Here is a 22,398-nt window from a genome sequence, read left to right on the forward strand (position 1 = left end):
AATTAAGTCCATTATATTTATACAAATCTAACTGTTTCCTCAAACATTCACTGCAAACCAATCAGAGTGCCTTTTATCAATTACCTGCTGGAGATAGAAGGCTGAAATAAGAACACTTTATATAAAGGATAAAACTGCATGATATGATAAGACGTGTCTAAATGCAGTAAATATAAGTTTATCGTGGTCGCGTTTGGCCTCTACATCACTAAAGAAGCCCAGGTTAGTCGTGCTAATGCTAAGTGTTATGGTAATCTCACGTGACTAAACGTTACAGACACTGAGCGACACATCAGGCGACCTTTTTTCTGATGGCCAGATGATCGACAGCCCCGTTTATTTACATCTAATTAAAATATACAGAAAATCTGTTGATCACAAATACACTAAACTCATTCATTAGTATCATAATTCCCACTTTCCGCTCGCAGCGTACTGGATTCCTACCTGTTCACTGAATTTATTCAGATTCTGAAAGTCAGTGCTGACATTGTCGGGTAAAGTATCATTCGTGAAATGTAACTGCAACATTGTTTCTCTGCAGCTCCGCCGCTGATAGCCTGAACTGTCACATCTGCTTCCACACTTCCGCTGCTCATTGCTCATAGTGATGTCCGGTTCGCGAACGAATCGTTCGATTTAACCGGTTCTTCTTAGTTGGATTATGGTTTCTGCGCTGATGACAACTAATTTATTTACTTTATATCTTCAAGACTTAAATCCTCGTATGCACATCACTGCCTGTTACTGTATTTGGGTGCTTAGCTGCAAAACTTAATTGTAAACTTTTCAGATCATGATTATGATGTTTTAACTGACTGAAGTTATGATTACTGACTTTATATATTTGAATGTGTATTTTCATCCAGGCCTGGGACGATAGACTTGATATCATTACGTCATCGCGAATGACGTCATTACATTAGGGCGTAAAAGAACCGATGAACCGGTTTTTTTAACCGGTTCATTTAAACGAACTGTCCGAAAGAACCGGTTCGCGGAAAAGAACCGGACTTCCCATCACTAATTGCTCAACGATTCCACGATCAGCACTTTCGTCATTCTCATACTTGAGAGTCATGTGATCATGATATTTTGTAGTGCAGTGATAATCTGGGTGTTTGTATGCATTAATTAAACTATCATAGAAGACAAGATAAGTAAACATTATTTTCCTTGCAAAAAGTAGATGATTCATTTCGTTTTTTTCAGGCTACATCAAATCTGTGCCGATGAACTTCCATGACATTCACCCTTAAATAGGCAGAAGCATAAAAATACCTCAGAAAATTAATGTAATGTTATTTGCCAAAACATCAGGAGTCAAATAACACATTTTTTATGTTTTTCTTCAAAATGTTGCTTATAATTGTCCAGTTTGTATCTACCATGTGAACAACTTATGTGACCCTCGACAACAAAACCAGTGATAAGGGTCAATTTTTTGAGATTGAGATTTATACATCATCTGAAAACTGAATAAATAACTTTGATGTATGGTTTGTTAGGATAGGACAATATTTGGCTGAGATACAACTATTTGAAAATCTGGAATCTGAGGGTGCAAAAAAATCAAAATATTGAGAAAATCGCCTTTAAAGTTGTCCAAAGGAAGTTCCTAGCAATGCATATTACTAAACAAAAAATAAGTTTTAATATATTTACGGTAGGAAATTTACAAAATATCTTCATGGAACATGATCATTTTCTTCATATCCTAATCATTTTTGGCATAAAAAAATCAATAATTTTGACCCATACAATACATTGTTGGCTATTGCTACAAAATACCTGTGCTACTTATGACTGGTTTTGTGGTCCAGGGTCACATATAAAAGATAAGAACATTAATTTGACAAATCCTAATGCAATGCTATAAACTGTGTTTCTTAGTTTGCTTAAGGTCATGGGTGACTTGGTATAAAAAACAGACATGGTTTTTACAGGGACCAATTTTTTTAATGGTTTTCTCATAATTTGGGCACATTCATTGTCGGTCGCTCCCCCATGCTGTAAAATGTCTGTATGACAACATTTAATATTGTATAGCCAACAATATTATATTAAATGTGGTACAACATACTAAGTAGATATTTAATCATTCCCAAAGATAGCCTACATATAGAAAACTGTGTGACAAGCAATCCAGTACAAATTAAAAAAAGTAGTTCTGTAAGCGGGAGTAAAAATAAGCATTTTATGGCACAAAATAGAATCTCACAGAACATGTGCATGGCATATACCCATCTCATCCCGAGAAAGGGTTAAACAGTAGGAGGTAAAAGTATCTTTTATTCAGAGGGAGTGCGATTCGAGACCCGGGAAAAGTCACGCCTGAGTGTAGAGGCGAAAGACCGAGCGGTCCTTGGGAACGAGAATCCATTTACATATTCACCCTACGTTTGAAGGCGTGTGTACCAGCAAAGATTAGTGTGACATACCTCCGCACTTTGGCAGTGGACTACTCTAACGGCACCTTCAGTCTCTGCGTTTTTGTAATAGCACTACTTCTCCAGAGACAGGTAAGTTTCATACCTCTTCTGCATGGAGCACTAGAGCGCGTTCTCCTGGAGAGTTCAAGTGCAGCATGACCGCACATGTCTGATGATATAGACTACTTGCTCAAACTTACTTTTATTTTAGTTACTTTAACCTATAGATTCTACATGTAACTGAAATGTATTTAATTTCGGGTTGTTAACGCATGGAATAGTGTGTGGTTATCGAGCGCACATGGCTGAGGCGTGCGGAAAGCTTGTCTTATAGCTCATGTAAGCGTGGGGAAGTTTGTGAGATTTATTCCTCATTTTCCTGCATTACCGGTCTGAGTTCCTTAGTGTTTTGTGCACATTTAAAAAAATCGATTATTCCAAGATTTCCATGTTCTCATGAAAATCCAGATGTTTGGTGAAGATGCAGTGTACAAAAAGAGGGCTTTCCTGACATATTAAAATAATAATAGTCGGTAAAAGTAACTGAAACCAATATTTTAAATTTTGTGGTTTAAGCTTTTTTTTAATAAAGAAGCGAACTTTCCGAATATGAAGTAAATGCTCTCAAATAATTTTTGTTGTATTAAAACCGGTTTATTTCGTTGACGTCACAGAAGTGTTATAACGCGCGTCACGCGGATTAAAGTTTTTACTGTTCTGACAACGTCTTACTTTTGCAACATAATTAATTATGGAAACATCTCATTTATATTTCTGCCCTTTTCACTTAAGCGTATTGCCATGCATTTATAGTTCACCGAAAATGAAAGTTCTGTCATTGTTTAACTTACTCATCCCAAAAAGTATGACTCTCTTTCTTTCTGTGGAACACAAAATGAGATGTTATTCAGAATGTGAGGGACTGACAACCTCGGTCACCGTTCACTTTCCTTGCATCTTTTAGGAAAAGTGAACAACGAATGAGGCTGTCATTCTGCCTAACCGCTCAGTTTGTGTTCCAATGAAGAAAGATAAATCACACAGGTTTGGTCCAACATGAGGTCGAGTATATGATGACTCTCGACTTTCATTTTCGAGTGAGCTATCCCTTTAAAACAATAGAAATGTGAGCGCGTGATAAAGAAGGGGGCGCTGAGTGCAGGTGAATCCCGCAGCGGGGTGATTGTGAGTTGAGTCGAGTGTGCATCTGAGCGAGGGTAACGTGCTAATTGGCGTTGGTAGACTGTACGGCGTTGCCCGCGAGGCCTCTCGGAGGAATGCCGCGCCGTCACATTGGCTTTGCGCTGCTGCATAGAAATGACTCAGATTTCAATCAAATCTCTAGTAACTATGAGACTGCACATTGAAGTTAGAACGATACGGCCTGCTCGAATACCGCGAACTTCTCTCGGCTTTTATTAGCTACTAGACTATCTGATAGTTTAACCAAAACCCAAGTCGTTCTTTTAATAACTCGCCTTATTTTTCTGTCAGATCGCATCTGTATTCACGGTGAACGCAGATTAAGAAACTAGTTTACGAACTGTTGACAAGTTTAAAACTTGTCCTTTAACATTGGCATGAAATGAAATTTCACTCTATAATTTTTCTAAATGCATGCTATGCCATGTATTTTTTCTAAATGTATTTTGACCTTTAATTTTTAACTAAAAGTCATAACTGTACTGGACAACAGACTTATCCAGTCACGTGGTCTGCCTAAACCCCGCCCCTGCAACTCAAATTTACCCAAAGTCCCTTTCAAGGAAAGTCTGTTCACTTGGTGGCCATATTTCCAACGCCTCCAGGCAGCTATTTCGGGCACCCAAGACCAAGTCCTATTTACTTGAATGGGGAAATCCTGAAATCAACAACAGAATCTGACATGAGTGGTCCCATAAATGTTTTTTTATGCTCAAATAGCATAGAAAAATCCTATATTTCAGGCTGAACCAGCAAATGCACATGTGCAGTTCTAATCGCACGTCTTAGAACACTCACTGTTTCTTTGGCCCTGTCCGTCCCAAATGGCACTCTTCATGTGTACTTGCAGTGTTGAGGGCTTACAATGGCAACCACGAGTGTTTGTCCGTTAGGTCCATAAGTGCATAGTGTGTCCAATTTGCCCAATGTCATTTTAGCTTTCAGAAGGATGCTCACGAGTGGCCCCTTTGTGGCCGTTGCACCCTCGATATGCACTTCTGCTGAGCCCACACGGAGACAAGCTCCACAGCAGACTTACGGCATTACATCAAGAAAATTTGTGGACTCAGAGGAAGACTGCAAGGGTTTAGGGTGTGATTTGGGACAGGGCCTATGGCAACTGGAGCTTCTAACAGCCGTGGCAGTGACGCAATGACTTTACCAACTGGCGATTGTTTCTTTTATGCAGAAGACAGGACTTATTCCTCCATATTGTGTGTTGGTATATCCGTCTTGGTATATCTAAAGTCTTCAGCTCATTTGCTTCCACTTTTGAGATGCCCACATCTACAAATCTAATCAACAACCAATTTACAGAACCAAGTCCCCGGCCCGCTCACCATTTTTATCTTTTGATAATCTGTTACACTTATTAATGTTATTGTACAATTTCAATAGAATAACAATTCATTTTGCAGCACATTCTTAAATGGAATAAAAACATTTTAAAAAATCAGACCTGATGCACATTCTTTATCATTTATCATCATTTTGTATTTGCATGTTTTCCCAAATCGTAAATACGAATGAAGAGGACTTGAACGCAACATTTGTAACTAACTACCCTACTTTTCTACACTTACAGTACTTGAGGAAATATGTTTTGTGTTATTCATAATAGAATTTGATAATGATCTTAATCTCTTTTTATGTGAAACTTAATATAGGTTTTGTGATCATTGTGGCAGATTCAAACACTCACATACAGTACACACTCAAAAGTGCATTAATACAAAAACCTTCCTCACATTAGGTTCAGTCGACAATCTCTGTCATTCATACAGACCTTTGACGTGGCCTCTTATTGTATTCACTCTTATTCACTTCTCAGTTCTCCCACTGGGCTGTGGAGAGAGCATGTGTGTTTATAGGACCCATAAGGAAAACTTACGCATTGTCACTTTGATAATGGACTTGAAATGATATCCATAGCAGTTAAGACGTAAGTGCCTTTGTGTGTGTACTTGCACGTTCTTGTCTGCAGACTTAAGCACAATGTCCTTTAGCCATTTCTTGTAGGATGCACCTGGAGGCCTTGCCTGTGTCCTGTTTGTATAATGTGGTTTGACACTTTCCCCAGTTTCCCTATTTCCCCAAAACTAATGTGCATGTCAGATATAGACTGTTATATAGACTATAACTGCCTTCTAAAGTGATGGGGAAAGGTTGTTATGCGTTATAATGACACAGAAATGCATTCGCCACCCTCAGGGTGTAACATGAACAACAGCTGTGATCTGAAAGTATGAATGACTGATGAGTGTTGTGTTGACAGGCTAAATGTTTCTACCTCGTGGTATTTTTGGACTACAGTTGAACATGAACTCTATATAATGATATTAAACATGGCAATATTAAAGGCAGTTCACCCAAATATGAAACATTTGTCATCATTTACTCACCCTCATATCATTCCAAAAATGACTTTCTCTCTTCTGTGGGATTCAAAAAACAATTAGAAATTAATTAAAAAACAGAATTTAAAGTTTTCTTAATCTCTTTGGCTCAATTCTCAAATAAGATTGATTGGATTTTCTTGTGACAATAAGATCAGAGTTCTGACCTCTAAGAAAAATCCATAAAAATAGTGCCCAGAGTACCATGTTAATGTGAAGGAATTTTCCTTTTTGATTTTTCACAGTTGTTTTACCTATATTTTGAAGTGTACATTGCATTGTGCTTTAGGTTTAAAGGAACACAGCTGTTTTTCTCATAGTGTAAACAATTCGTTTCTTGTTTACGCCAGATTTGAGGTTCTTATTCTTTTAAACAAATTGCATGTGTTTTGGCCCATTTGCAAATCAGTAAGTAAAATTGTCTACAGTTAACACAATAACTAAATGCACATGGCTTGCTGATCAAAACGGATGAGTTGATTCTCAGTGAAATTGTCACACTCTTCACAACTTCTAAACAATCTATTATCATTCAAGCTATCAATGATCCGAAATGATCCATTCAATTATCAAAATCTGTCAGACCAATTACTGACACAATTACCAAGTTTTGAAGCATGAATTAAATGTTTTGGTTGAGTTACTACATTTTATAGACATGCTATGGAGTTGTGATGCTCCATAAAGAAGTTACAAGTGACAATTACACTTACAGTGCAATATTGAGACTGTTGCAAAAAAATTAGCCAAAGTGATTGAGAAAAAACTGTAAAGAATGTTCTGTTCAATGCAACAAAATGAGGTCAGTCAGTGATGACAAAATTGTAATTTTAGTGAACCTTATGTTTAATAAAGTGCTCTTTATTTTGTTATTAAGACTTATGTCTTAAAATAAAACATCAGACTATTTTGTCTAGGCTGCTGGGGTCTTATAATGGTTTTACCTAGACAATCATTACCTGAAACATTGGATGTTTGATTTTGACATTGAAAATCAAAGACTGTAAGTAAAACCTAATCACAACTCGATCGATAGTGTTCTGGATCTGTCTGAAGAATCTGTGTCATTGATTGTGTTATGGCTTTTATATAAAGTCATTATTATTTGGCCTATTTTTCTATTTATTGTTCTCGAAAGATATTTTAGTTTCCTATGGTCAAATACTATATGATCACATATTTAGTTGAGACAGAGGTCAATGTAATCTATAACACTTATCCATTAATTATTTCCCATTATGTTTTTTGAAGTCATATTTGCTATGTTTTGCCACTTTTTGCCATTTAACCAGGTCTAATGTTTCTTTTTTGACAGGACTGAGAGGAAGAAATAAAAAAGACGACTGAAATAGTGATGCCACCCAACAAGTACTCCTCCGCTATCATGGCGGAAAGTGACAAGATGACTGCCACGGTAAGATAAAGAAAGAGTGTTGGGATAGCATTAGGTTCTGTCATGATTTGCCATCCCTTTACTCTTTTTTTTCTTGGAACACAGAAGGGGACATTTTGAAAAACATTCTGGTTGCTCTTCATGCAATTACAATGAATGGTGAAAATTGCTAATTTTTTTGCATTTTTCCTCTATATTGTGCATTCTTATTTACTACATTCTAATATTGTGCAATAGCTTTGACTGCTATTCACAAAAAATCCAGCATCCACTAGGCTTGCCGCGATAGACGGTGCTGACGGTGATACTGGTGTTAAGCCGCAACAGCTCGACTCACTCTCCTCACTGGATAAATGAAATTTGATCTGTCATGCGACTGTCGTTCGGCACGCATTGAGCAGCCGCGTTCAGTTTTTAATTGTAGTGTCTGTTCTTTTACTGAACTAAATGATTTTTATTACTATAAAAAAATCAAAACGACGGTGTGGGTCGGTGACGCCCCTAGGTGGTCTAGGTGGGCAAGTGACGTAACCGGTAACGGTGACGTAACTGACGTAATGTAACTCTTTGACTGACAAGAAGAGTGGGGTGAGACAGACAAGACGATCGCGGATGATTTAGTTTCGAAACGAAATTCAAAAGCGCCTGTTTGGCAGTATTTTGTATTTGAAAAGCCTGTTGACTTTTGCCGTTTATCTAAGGTGATTTTGGAAGTTTTTTTAAACATTCGTTTCTTATTGAATTGGTTCCACATTGTTTGCTGATTTTTACTTTATTTAAACTTTGTGTAATTTATTTATTTTATTTGACATCAAGGTGTATGCCGTGCCTCCAAGCTTTCTTACTCGTTTTGCTAATAAACGTTCTAAGTTTCTTATTTATTTGGTTATATATTATACATGTTTACTTATTTCCAGTTTTGTGTACCTATTAAACTTTATGTAAGTTATTTGTTATTTTATAGTAGGCATAGCCTGCCCTATAGCATGGTGTATTTTTATTTGTTTTGTTAATAAAAGTTCTATGTTTTATATAAACGCTAAAGCGAGTTTGACGTTGTATTTTGTTGTTGCGTTCAAGCAATTGACGTGGAACTGCTGCTAATTTGAAAGTGAAAGTAAAATGCGCACAACGCTTTTAAGCTATTTAAAAGCGAAATAAAGCGAGGAAAAGAGGGAAAATTCAAACAAACTAAAAACGAACAATTGCTTTCCTCCGAATTACCGCTATTTGAAAGTGAAAGTAAAATGCGCACGTCGCTTTTACAAGCTATTTAAAAGCGAAGGAAAGTGAGGAAAAGAGGGAACGCCCCCGCCCCGATTAACCGGTGGGAAAATTTCCTCACCGTCACAACCCTAGCATCCACCCTGCATCACTTTAATAATATCAGCCTTACTCTAACATTAAAAAACATTTTTCTCTCTTACATGCACACAAAGAGTGTGTGGAGGTGTGGAGTGGTGGAAGTGTCTCACTTGTCTCTGGTGTTTTGGGTTCAAAATGAGGCCAAAGGTGCAGAGGAATTTATGGGATTAGTGAAAGGGGACAGAGAGGGAAAAATGGCAGTGTCTGGTTCTCTTGGTGGAAGAGCTGCTCTAACGGGTTTTTCTTTATGGCAGCTCGATAAAAATTTTTTTAATTCTAACAGATTTTTCTCCATATTCTTTGTGACTGTAAATGAGGCAAGACTGCTTCATTACTTTCTTCTGATCCTGCACGCCACAGAGCGCAAAGAGAGAGAGATAAAGAGAGAGAGCAGGCTCTTTGAACGCTGCACCTGGCCGAGGAAGTGCTCTGGATCCCAGAGACCAGCTGCTTGGCCGGGGAGGAGAGAGAAGCACACTGGCCATTCAGATGCCCAGAGCTCAACTGAACCTAGTCTGTACTAACAAATCTGTATTATGAGAAGTCTTAAAAAGGTTCTGACCTCCTTTTACGCAGCATGTCAGTGTTCTGAACATCATTTCTTTTTAACTTAAAGGAATGTTTGGGTTAAATACGGGTTAAGCTACTGACACTATTTTTCATATGCTGTCAGTAACCACAGAGAGTAATTTTAACTCGCCTTAGTTTGAAAAGAAAAATGTGCTGACAGAAATGGAAGTCTGTGGTGTAGGGTTGTCACGATACCATTATTTCTTTCTGAAATCTTGAAAGTATGGTTATTGTCTTGCCAAGTCAAAGGTTTTGAGGATATCTTAGTTTGTTTGAGGCATTCATAGGTATTCAGAAAAATGTTTTTATTATTAGTATTCATTTATTTATTTTTGTGGAAATATCAAGTGAATATGGCTTTAAAAATTGATCAGAATTGCTAATCAGATTAATAGACAAAAGATTTAATAATCAATTAGGTAATTGGGCTGTTCATAAAGAACAGTAGTTATTTCTGTGAAGGTAAACAGCCGGGAAATAAATTGCATGTTTATTTTAGATCTGTGTGGCAGCAGCAATATACAGTAAATAAATCAATAAATCCACTGCTCTCTTGTCTCCTCTGAGACTGGGACTGTAAATAGTGTTCTGTGCTCATCTGTGCAGCCAAAGACAGAGCATTTAGCATATTTTGCTCAAACTTTCACCATGGCATTAGAACTGGTACACCGTTGTCACTTGCGGAATCAAAATGACGGTGCTGTGGGTGGATACTTTCAGATTAAGGGGCGGTAATATTATAATGAGATCCCTCCCCTAGTGAGAGCCATGTCACTAGGGGAGCGAAATCAGACGCGCTTGTTTTTTCAGACGCTTGCAGAAAAAGGCTTACCAAAACAAAGTTACTGGGTTAATCTTTTTCACGTTTCCTTGGTTGGTAGATGCACAGGGGACCTGATTATAGCACTTAAAACATGGAAAAGTCAGATTTTCATGATATGTCACCTTTAAATGACTATGTAAGATGTGTGGGTGTATAGCGCCACCTGCTGGCAGAGAGTGAATCTGCGTCTCATTCAGCTCCGATGTTTCATTGAGGTATTTTTATGTATAGTTTCATAAAACTGAAGTCAAACCATTCTGTTTTTGCTTCAAATTTCTAAATTATACAATCTAATTTAGATTAAAAACTGCTCATGTTGCATGTATGCAGCATCTTTGTTTGGATCATGATTAAAATGCAGTGGTTGCCTCTAATTTTAAATGGAAAGAGCACAGACAAAGCCTTATTTTGTTTATATGAAGAGATTTCTTTTATTTGTGTTACTTATTTATTTGATTTGGGGCTTGTTTTAAAATTTCAATGTAGTTTTGTTATTTACATTTACATTATATTAAAATTTTGTCATTTAGCAGACGCTTTTGTCCAAAGCGATTTACAAATGAGGACAATAGAAGCAATCAAAACCAACAAAAGAGCAGTAATATGCAAGTGCTATATTAGTATATTATTATAGTGTTATATTTCAATTTCACAAAGAAATGTGCAGCATTTTGTCCAAGCAATAATAAAAGGACACATTTAATTTATAATTTGTCTTAAATCTCATTTTGTTAAAAAAAAAAAAATCGTGAATCGAACCATGAAATCAAAATCGTGAATCGAATCGTGAGTTGAGTGAATCGTTTAGATCCCTAGTCACCTTTAATGAAACATGAGTTTTCTGTCCAGGTAACTAAAGCATCGAAGATCCAAAGAGTCTTCATTTACTTACCCTCATATTGTTCCAAACCTGAAGAAACCTGTGAGTTTCTTTGTTTCGTTGAACACAAAGGAAGATATTTAGAAGAATGTTGGTAACCAAACAGTTGACGATAGCCAATCTTTTTCCATACTATGAAAGTTAATTCTCCTCCCCTTCAGAATATCTTCTTTTGTGCTCAACAGAAGAAAGTCATATAGGTTTGAAACAACTTGAGGGTGAGTAAATGATGACAGAATTTATTAAAAAAAATTACGAACTATCCCTTTAATTTTGGCATTTATTTACATTTTAACAATGACACATATATAGATCACATCACATATGGTAAACACATAAGTTCAAACATGTACGGCAACCAATGAGACCTGTTTCAGCATGTGATGCACAAGCTTCCATGTTTACCACTGATGCGCTACATGTATGTGTGTTTATAAGCAACTAAAAGCCTCAATTAAATGAGTACATTATATAAAGCCACTGTATCTCTTAACAAGACTTGGATTAAACCAGATTATAAATTTCATGATTCTGGAAATTATGACAGGATTTTCATTTTTGTGTGAACTATCACTTTAAGTATGTGTTTTATAATAATACAATGATTTGAAAAATGACTCGCACAGGAATGACAATCATGAAACATGAATTATTGCTCATGTCATCAGCATGATGCATAGGAGCACCGCATGACCAAACTATGTCTTTAAAGATCAAAGCAAGAGCTACTCAAATCACCTTAGCATAAACACACAAGAATAAGCTTACATAAAACTAAACCATGTATTCTGTTTAAGGAGGCAAGTAGAGGCTGGAGAGGTGAAAGGGTTTATGGGCTCCTTCAGTCATTCAGTTTATCTTTCTGCTGGCTCCTAATGACACCCCCTGCACTGGTTTTGCCTAAAGGGGCCCCTGGCCCCGTCCTCAAGCTTTTGAAAGGCCGAAAAAAGTCAGCTCCCCTTTATACCACGTAATACTACACACACCAAGGAATAGCAATGTGTGAAAACTCACTGTTATTTCCCAGAGTTCTGTGTGTGTCTGCTGCCATGCTTGCCAACCATGTGAACACACACTCTCACAGTAGCCAAAGGCATATCTGAGCACACTGATGAGCGGAGAGGTTCATCAGATAACAGTTATGTTAAAGCAGACATACATAATTCCAGACAAGATGCAACATGAGCAAAATGTGGGATGTCCTCAAACCTGTAAGACAACTTGTTTTAGCCAGTAAAGCCTGTTATCACATAATTAATTCACGAGTGAATCTCAAAATGACAACCCAAACCATAGAGTTTCCAGCCTTAAAGAGATAGTTCAACCAAAAAGGAAAATTCTGTCATCAGAATCATTCATCCTCATGTTGTTCCAAACCTGTATGACTTTCTGTGGAACGTAAAAATTACATTTTGAAGGATGTTGGTAACCACCCAGTTTTGGTGACCACTGACTTCCACTGTGTGGATAAAAAAGAAAAAAATGTTTCTCAAAGTATCTTCATTTTTGTTCCACAGAAGAAAAGAAAGTCATACAGGTTTGAAGTGAGAGTAAATTATGACAGTTTTCATTTTTGGGTGAACTATCACTTTAAACTCAAAACACTTAGGCTGCGACAAATGACTTAATCTTGATAATTTCTTCATTAATCAATTAAATCACCATTACACATGTTGTTCAGTGTGTTTATATAATGTATATGTACTGTAAGTTTATACAATATATACTTCATTGTGGTATAAAATATATAGGTTACAAAATAAAAGTAAAAGTAATTTTTTTCATTAAATATGTGTTCATTTAAAGCCTAATGATCCAAAATGACTTAATCTTAATGATATGTACATGCACACAGTGTGATGTAATCGATGCTTAATGATTTATTCACTCAATTGATTTTGGATGCCTTGCTTTGGAAAATAGAAATACTTGCATTATAAGAATATCACCATATAAAAATAACATAAGAATAATAACCAATGTGCCTTTTTTTATAGAAACTACTTTTATAGAGAACCGACTGTTTTTGTAACTCGTGTGTTTTTAACGTAAACTTGTGTGTGAATGAGAACTTAGTTTAGTACTCACATGCTGTGACACGCTTTCTGTCCGTGTGCTTCGGATGTGTGCGCTCAGAAAACCGTATATAAGAATTTAAACTAATATGGTTTAAAACGCATGTTTTCAGCGTGAAAAACATGATAATCAGAACCTTATTGTAGAAACGTGTTTTATAGCAGGTACGAGCTGTAATGGTGCAGCTGCATTCTGGAAAAGGGGGCGGGGAGCAGCAGCTCATTTGCATTTAAAGAGGCATGCTCTAATACAGCGTGTTTCTGCTTCCACTCAAAATTGGCATTTTCAAAATGATATAATAAAATATCTGTGGGGTATTTTGAGCTGAAACTTCACAGATACATTCTGGAGACACTTGAGACATACTGTATATATATTGTAAAAAGGGGCATAATATGTCTCCTTTAAAATATCTTCATTTGTACTTTGAAGATTAACCAAAGTCTTATGGGTTTGAAATGGCATGAGGGTGAGTGAATGACGGTATAATTTTCATTTCTGCATGAACTATCCATTCAAGACTCTAAAGTCTGCTTGGATGAGCGGTGTTGTTCAAAGCTGTTGTTAAATTACTACAAACACACATCTGAGACTACACAGGTGCATTGAGCAAATTGGTTTGTAGAAGTTTGAGTTGAAAATATGCATGAAGAACATTTGCATGCACAAACAATTTTTTATTTAGAACTTATAAAAGCTAACCACTTACACATTCAGCGTGGTTGTTGTGGTTGGTGGGAGTGAGTGAGTGAGTGAGTGTGTGTGTGTGTGTGTGTGTGTGTGTGTGTGTGTGTGTGTGTGTGTGTGCGTGTGTGTGCATGTTGGCAAGACCTCTGATCCGCTGCAGCACAACTGTGGCATGAAAGATGTCTAGCATTCCAGTGGACGGTTCCAAAAATGCGACAGCAGCCTGTATTGTTCCCACATCCATGAACACATCTTCAGCCTGTGTGCTTTACTCTGTGCCTGTACTTATAGAAAACAGTGTTATATCTGGTTAATTATAGTTTTCAATTTTCATATGCATGTCCACATACAGAAACACTAATTCACTTGTTCAAATGAGGGCTGGGTTATAAAGCTGTAAAGTGTCATATCATATGAATATTTTTCACCTGTATGATAATTATGTACATTTCAATATTTATGTCTTTACTTGAAAGTTTCGGTAACACTTTAGTATAGGGACCAGTTCTCACTATTAACTAGTAGCTTATTATTATGCCTATTATTAACATATTGACTGTTTATTAGTACTTATAAAGCACATATTCTGCATGACCATATTCTACATCCCTAATCCTACCCAATACCTAAATTTAATAACTACCCCATTAACTATTAAAAAGCAGCAAATTAGGAGTTTATTAAGGCAAAACTTTGTTAATGGTTTGTTAGTAGCGAGATTTGGACCTAAATATAAAGTGTGACCAAAGTTTTTTTTTTTTTTTTCCAGAGACACCATAAACTAAATATTAGGGATAAATTCAGCATCATTAATATTATTGAGTTAAATTACAAAGTCTTGCAAAATTATTTTATATTATTTAATGAAATTTATAAAAAAATATAAAACAAACCGTTTCGGTTTTCAGCCCAGAATTTTAATTTCAGTGCATCCCTACTAAATATGGCAAATATACAATTTTAATACACTATGTCTACAGTAAAATGTGAAGCAGGGATTTTTTTGAGGGACAAGCAAATCTTTGATTAATGGAAAAGGACACTGTGATCTGATTCATTAAAATGATTCGGGCTTATCATACAATGCTCACATGCTAGATAAGTTAAAACACTATTAAAACATATTTGTCTTAAATAGTCTAATAGTACATCCTTTAGAAAAAAGTAATGACCAAAAATTTTTTGTACATACACAATACAGTACAATACAAATACAAGTCTCTTATGCTCATGAAGGCTGCATTTATTTGATGAAAAACATTAAAAACAAGTTTTGTGAAATATTATTATTATCATTTAAATAACTGTTTTCTGTTTGAATGTATTTTAAAATGTAATTTATTCCTGTGATGCAAAACTACATTTTCAGCATAAAACTTAAATCTTCAGTGTCACATGATCCTTCAGAAATCATTCTAATGTGCTGATTTGCAGCTCAAGAAACATTTCTTATTGTTAGCATTATTGAAAACAGTTGTGCTGCTTTATATTTTTGTGGAAATCGTGCAACAGCGTACCTCCAAAAGAGAAACATTAATGTATCCAAGAAGCATCAAAGCAGGCGATTAAAAAGTCATCAATCGCTCAGGGATGTCAACATATCCGCAAGCAATAGAGGCATGACCAAACACATACTCTAGATACATTCATTCTCAGAGCACAGCCATGTATTGGTTGTATAGTTTGTGTTGACACTTTGCTCTGTCAGTGGACTGATCTTCTCAAGGCCTCAAACAGTCTCTTCTTCAAGTCACAACACAATCGCTTCTGGCACAACAAAAGAAACCTGATGAGAAATTAAATTGAAAGAATTAAAAGTACAGCAGCCAAGACATGCAGGGTTTTTGTATTCTGTACATCATCGAAGCAAATCAGAGAAAGGAACATTCTGTTATTTTATTTTGTTGTGTACGTAATAGATTGCCAGAACAGGTGATAGATTTGACGTCTAGTAGCCCAGGGGTTTTCAACCTTGTGCCCCCCAAGTTTAATTTCACTGGTTTAACACATTTACCAAATTTGATTTAATCAATGTAAATCATGAGATTATATACATATGTATGCATATATATATTCATTTTTCTCTTTTGAGGCATTTCAAGAAAAGACGTGAGATGGAGTTTTTCCTTGCTATTGAGAAATTTATCTTGTTCACTAGGTGTTTTAAGACTGTACTTGATGGAATTAAACGTGTTTCTCTTCAGGTGTATATGTCTAGTTTTCCTCTAAGGTAAAAATATTTTCTGTCAACGTAGCAAAAGAAAGGGTCAAGTGGTGGAGTTTTGGCTGGTTAGCATGACCCAGACTCTGGTGCTAAATGCCACCATTCATTGATAACCATAATGGGCGCTGTGTTAGAGTGACAGTGATGTTGTAGAGATGTTTGGGCCTGCCCACCATTAGTATCTTTTTTATGAATGGGAATAGCGAACACCTGTACCGTCACACACCCATTTAGTTGTGCCAGGTGACTTGGGATGGAGTTCTGTTGTTGTTTTGCTTGTCTATATTGAAGATTGTGAGTTGTCCAGATGTTCTAAACAGAATGTCTCTTTTTTTCAGGCTGCTGTGAATGGTGACATGTCAGTAGGAGAGGGATTGTCAGAAAACGACAGCGGTCTGGAGATGACCAATGAGAACAGCCCGCTGACTGCGGCAGAGCCACCTTCACCTTTCTGCCCCAAACAGAACGGAGGCGCAGCCTCACCTGCAGGTACACAGACCCGATTTAATATATACATTTCCATTTTATCACTAGTACTAGATGTAATTCCTGTAAAATTTAAACCTGTTTTTACATGTGAATGCCAGGTATCCTGATAATTATTATTAAATATTAAATACTGGATATAACTTTAGCAATTCTGTCACACTAGTCTTATTTTAACACGAATGTGACCTACCTTGGAGTAGGGATGCACCGATCCGATACTCAGTATCGGTATTGGCTCCGATATTGCCATTTTCTGCCGGATCGGGTATCGGTCAGACGAGACCGATCCAAATCCTATATTCTTTATATACTATTCTGTGTTATTGTTAAGCCCCATGAAAGGCAAAAAAATCATTATAAAGCACCATAAAGTTCTTGTGCACTATATTTCAGGTGTTCTGAAGCTGTTCCATAGCTCAGTGTGAGGTACAGATGAATATTTAAGTCCTTAAATTCAAGTTCATGTAAACTCTTCTCTCCGCTGCGGCTGTCTGACAGTCTCCATTCAGCATTCAAACTGCGTGTCGCGTTTGGTTACTACAGTTAAGACGATGAAACTCTCTAAGAGCGCACAGTAAGTGAAGTTTAAAACTGTTCAAAGAAAAGGCTCAATAAACTATCGCACACATATAATACACTACGCATCAATATCTCTTAGGGCTGAACGATTAATTGCATTTGCGATAATATCGCGATACGAGAGAACACAATTTTTCAATCGCAGAGGCTGCGATTCCACTCGGTCACGTGACACGCGAGAGTAAAGAGGTGTGTTTGACTTCAAAGTACGGAGTGTATGACATCAAAGTACGGCGAGAGAAAGCATAAGGAGACGTCCGCTCTCTTATAGCTCTCGCAGTGCTTTGATGACACACACCCATCGGTCTATGCTTCAAGTCTTATAGGTTTAAAGGGGGGCGTGACCAAAAAAGTTTGAGAAACACTGGTCTAAAGTGAACAGACAGTGTTTCAAAAGTGCAGTCCCCATGTTTACATATGTTTATTACAGTGACTTTGAATTACCTAAAGTAGTGTGGTAAAGCAACAGATTTGTTTTTATATTCGCAATTAGATTATTTTCCAAAATCGTTCAGCCCTAATATCTCTTCACGTTGTGCTTTGAACTTCTCTATGTGGAGAACTGCACACTGTGACTCTGTGTTGCTTCAAGTGCATCATTCTGTGCACTGGATGCACATAAGCGCTTTGTGCCGCTCTGGATTGAGCCTTCATATTATAATACTTTTGCACAATGAAAGATTATTAATAGCCTTTCTTGTTCTGTCCTCTCTATCATATGTTGCTGCCTCCATTATTGTGCTATACATTTAAAAGAAATGTATTTTGATTTATAGTGTGTGTGTATATATATATATATATATATATTTACTTGTTTTTTTATGAATGTATTTTACAACAGTACAAACAGCAATGTAGTATTTGCTTTTAGTCATAAATATAATCGGAATTGTAAAAGGTTTGCCTTTATTTTTTGTACATTCACAATAAAAATAAATCTTTGTGTTTTTGTAAAATAAGCCTAAAGAAAAATAGGATGCCGCTTCCTGCCGTCTGTTTCCTTTCGCGCAGCACAAAAATGAACCGAAACTCTGCATACTAGGCTACTTGTTGCACAGTTTTTTTCGTTTTCTTAATTTATTATTTAAGTAAAAATAAGAAGCGCTGCAGGTGCGTGATGTGATATGACCATGAGAATCCTCGTGTTCTGTTGTTTTGCGCATGTAAAATTAATCCCCCGGGAAACAAATGTTAGTATTTTTAACGGGTCACAGACACTTATTCTTTCTAATTTAATTCAATTCTAATTTAAAATAATCTTGTTGGTTAACGAGCATCGGTTGTCGGTTAGGAAAAATAACCGAAATGAACATCCCTAATTTGATCCCCACTAAATAATGTTATTTCACTGTTTAGATTTCACAATGTTTAGATTTTTTAGAATAACATTTGCTGCTGAATTATCCACTAACCTAGTTTATAATATGGGGCAGTCATGGCCTACTGGTTAGAGAGTCGGACTTGTAACCCAAAGGATGTGGGTTCGAGTCTTGGTACGCAGGAAAAATGGCTGAACACCGCTCCAGGTGTGTGTTCACGGTGTGTGTGTGTTCTCTACTCACTGCTGTGTGCGTGCGCTTGGATGGGTTAAATGCAGAGCATTTTCATTTGTCATTTTTCTTTAAAATTAAGTTGTCTATATTTAGTAGATTGTGTTTAAACACTGATGATCAGGTCAACACACAGAAGTATAGAAATTCTACATTGATTAAAAAAAAACTGTGCCGTTATCGGATTGAATCTGTATCGGCCGATACTCAGAATTTTCAGTATCAGATCGGTTCAGAAAAAAATGATATCGGTGCATCCCAACTTTGAAGTAGTGTGTTATAATGTTTATCCTGGTGCAATACCTTAGCTTTTTTGCTTGTATTTTCAATGGAAATCAACAGTGTTACAGACGGTGTCAAAAATTAGTTATCAAGGAGCAATATTTGTATGGAATTTATTTTCTTTTTTTGATCGCACCGTTTCGTTCATTTATGTCACATATTATATTACTACAACAAATACTACATACTGTTATTTAGTTAAATATATGAAATGAAATGATCACTCTGGTGTTTAAATTTCATAACCAGGTAGGCCTAGGATCAAGTATTAGGCAGTAAGTGTCTGAAATTTCTTATAACCTCTTATTCTTCCAGATGAGAGCGAGAACAGCATCAGAAGAAAGAGATCTCGTAAGCGCTCCGACACAGAGGAAGACAGCGCCTGGGATTCCTCCTACAGTGAGGTGAGAATTTATGTACTACACATCTGATCTTATCACACATTGACAGAACTATTCACATTCCACAGTTCATTTTGCTGCTGTTTCCAGACACATGGCTGAAACAGGTCAAAACACAATTGCTTTACTACAGGAAATATATATTTTTTTAAACCAATGGCAGTATTGTTAAATAATTGAGGTGAAAGCACAACACAATTAGTGGTGTAATCATATATGAATCCATTCATTCACCACAATTCACGTTCATAAACAAACATCATGAAACATGCAGGAAAACACATAGAAACCTGAGTTTGGTATCACCTTTTTGGTCCTCTTTGCATTATCAGCATAATGAAATAAGACATGCAGAAGATCACATTGTGCAGCATTGCTGTCCCCCCTTTAAACAAACACTCTGCCATTCACATGCGCGCTAACTGCAAACTGAGTGCATGTGTATGCTAGTGCTGTGTTCGATACATTGATACGACGATGTATCGTCAAGAGATCTGACGATACGAGTATCGATACAGCTGGCCCTGTATCGATATTGTGGCACGTGCGGTGCAGTGGACCGCGCTTAATTTTAATACAAGAACACCGTTTAAAACGGAGTAGAAAAGTGCAAGGTTTCTAAAAAATAATGAATAGAGCATAATATATAGGCTACAACGAGGTTTAATCTGGCCACAGAGGAAAACAACCGGGGTTGCCTGATATATAGAGACGTAATCCCCGAAACAGAGCTTCACACTTGCGCAATACGGAAATATCTGCTAAATGTCTTATTTGTTTTTGTCAACCTGGCAACCATTTGCACGCGCTCTCTCTCCACTGTGGATAAAAGCACTTGCTTTCTGAAAACACCAGTTAGCTTGCAGTTTAGCGATCTCCTCTTCAATATTCTATTCTCAGACAAGTGTAATTCATCAAGTGTTAATTTATGAGCGCGAGAGAGAGAGAGAGAGGCTTTGTATGTATGAATTACCACCGTTTTGCCGCATTTCTCTATTAACAGTGAAGCTGTGGATTTAATTGCTTTAGAAACGATGATGTTACTAGCTCCTTGTTGAGAAAGATAATGTAGCTCTTCAGTGATTAAGCTATTTTATTGATAAAATTGCGGGGCAGCGCTAAAAAGTTTGTCTAAATGTGAAAAAGAATGTCTGTGCGCGCACGCAGAGTGATCTGACTAAACGTGTGTGCGTGAGGTACAGTGAAGACAGCGCATTAGTTTAGAACTCTTCTAATTTTTATTTTTTAAACGTAGAGAGTGTGTTGATTTGTGCAATGATAGCCTACCAGCAATGTTAAGATGATTTTAATGTATTAGAATGAGTACATTACAATATAAATTTATTAGAACGAGTACATTATTATTTATGGGCTTAAAAACAAGATGCAAACAATCAGAATATAATTGTACCTGGTGGGGAGTGCCCAATGTAAACATGAAACAAATGCCATTACCTATATTGTACTGTGGTACAGTTATAGAGGCCCTTCATAATGCAGATGTCAACTGCCTGTTCTGCCAATAGTTAGCAACGGCCCTATGGTATGCATTGTTTAATAAACAGCTGTTTTACTAAATTCTTCTGAGGTGAAATTCAGTGCAGTCCCGTATCGTGGCCTCTGTATCGTGATACGTATCGTATCGTGACTTTGCTGGTGATACACAGCCCTAGTGTATGCATGTCTATGTGTGTGTTGTTGTGATACATATCTGTTCCATCAACACATTTCACCCTTCAAGGTGATAAGGGCTATTCATTCTCTACTGTAAAGACTCCTTACTAGGGATGTCAGTTTTCGATCATTTCCATGATCGATCGTCGTTTAAATTAACGATCAATTAATCAATTAATCGTTAACCTTAATGCTGCAAAATGCGTCTATGCAGCCCGGAATGACAGGATGTGCAAAAGTTACTCCAAAAAAAAAAACCCGCTTTCTCACACGATTTAAAGGGGATTTAGTCTGAATAAAATGCTAGTAGCAGGATTGTAAAATGAATAGATGTGATTATGATCATTTGATAAAATGAAGAGAGCTCGTTTGAGATAATTTTACTTTGTTGACTGTTTCCTATCCCGTCACGGAGACAGCTGAACGCGCCTCTTTAAATGGTTTTGTGGTGCTCGTTGTTGTATTTTAAAACACAATTGCAATGTTTTCAACTGACATTATGGCATTAAAAATAAAATGATCCCAAACGTAACTGTGGCGCGTGTGGCTGTGCTGTGCAGTCAGTGAACCGCTTCCATCGGCGCTGCTGCAGCAAAAGCTCGTTTGAGATAATTTTACTTTGTTGACTGTTTCCTATCCCGTCACGGAGACCGCTGAACGCGCCTCTTTAAATGGTTTTGTGGTGCTCGTTGTTGTATTTTAAAACACAATTGCAATGTTTTCAACTGACATTATGGCATTTACAATAAAATGATCCCAAACGTAACTGTGGCGCGTGTGGCTGTGCTGTGCAGTCAGTGAACCGCTTCCATCGGCGCTGCTGCAGCAAATTGAAATGTTGTGAATTTTAACATGAAACATTTTTATGTGAGTATTATGACCAGTACTTCATTTGATCCTTCTGGATCCTGTTCCGGAAAATGACAGATTTTGACAGTGCATGTGTGCGTGTACGAGGACGGCGCGAGTGCGGGTTTGAATAGATGTATTTAGTCTCACGTCTCATTCGGCACAAATCCAAATGTTTCCATATTCGTAATGTATTTGAATGTTAAACTATTATCATGAGCAAAAAAGTCCTTGGCATAACAGCAGAGTGGACTGGTATACAACGGTGTATTTAAACTGACCAGTGTAACCTTTTATATGTTTGGTGTTTGGTTGATTATTTTGATAATGAACAGACTGCAATGTAAGTTTGAATTGCTAGAATATGTGGGGTGTGGGGTGTGTGGGTGCTGGCGCGATCGAACAGCTGAAACATAAAAAAACTCCATTTTTGGAGTAAGATATAATCCGCAAAAGTGTTTACTCTTATTTTTGAACACTCACAATAAAAACAGAAGATTTGTGCTTTCGTAAAATAAAGCAGAC

General features: G+C 36.9%; 2 protein-coding genes across 3 annotated transcripts in view; one reads left to right on the forward strand and one right to left on the reverse strand.

The window, feature by feature from the left end:
• The window catches only part of LOC107671961 (COMM domain-containing protein 7-like), a 6,547-nt gene extending 5,941 nt beyond the window's left edge, over positions 1-606 (reverse strand). Inside the window, exon 1 of the mRNA XM_016464976.1 lies at positions 448-606. Within this exon, the coding sequence (XP_016320462.1) occupies positions 448-606 (159 nt within the window). The remainder of the gene's footprint in view (positions 1-447) is intronic.
• A 1,754-nt stretch (positions 607-2,360) lies between these two features.
• Positions 2,361-22,398, forward strand: part of LOC107672053 (DNA (cytosine-5)-methyltransferase 3B-like) — a 55,237-nt gene continuing 35,199 nt past the window's right edge. For both annotated transcript variants that reach the window (XM_016465144.1, XM_016465145.1), the window contains exons 1-4: positions 2,361-2,522; positions 7,347-7,445; positions 16,388-16,538; positions 19,265-19,353. In XM_016465144.1, the coding sequence (XP_016320630.1) occupies positions 7,386-7,445; positions 16,388-16,538; positions 19,265-19,353 (300 nt within the window). In that variant the 5' untranslated portion in view covers positions 2,361-2,522; positions 7,347-7,385. The remainder of the gene's footprint in view (positions 2,523-7,346; positions 7,446-16,387; positions 16,539-19,264; positions 19,354-22,398) is intronic.

This window comes from Sinocyclocheilus anshuiensis, unplaced genomic scaffold, assembly GCF_001515605.1.
Source record: "Sinocyclocheilus anshuiensis isolate Anshui unplaced genomic scaffold, SAMN03320099.WGS_v1.1 scaffold1053, whole genome shotgun sequence".
Taxonomy (NCBI): Eukaryota; Metazoa; Chordata; class Actinopteri; order Cypriniformes; family Cyprinidae; genus Sinocyclocheilus; species Sinocyclocheilus anshuiensis.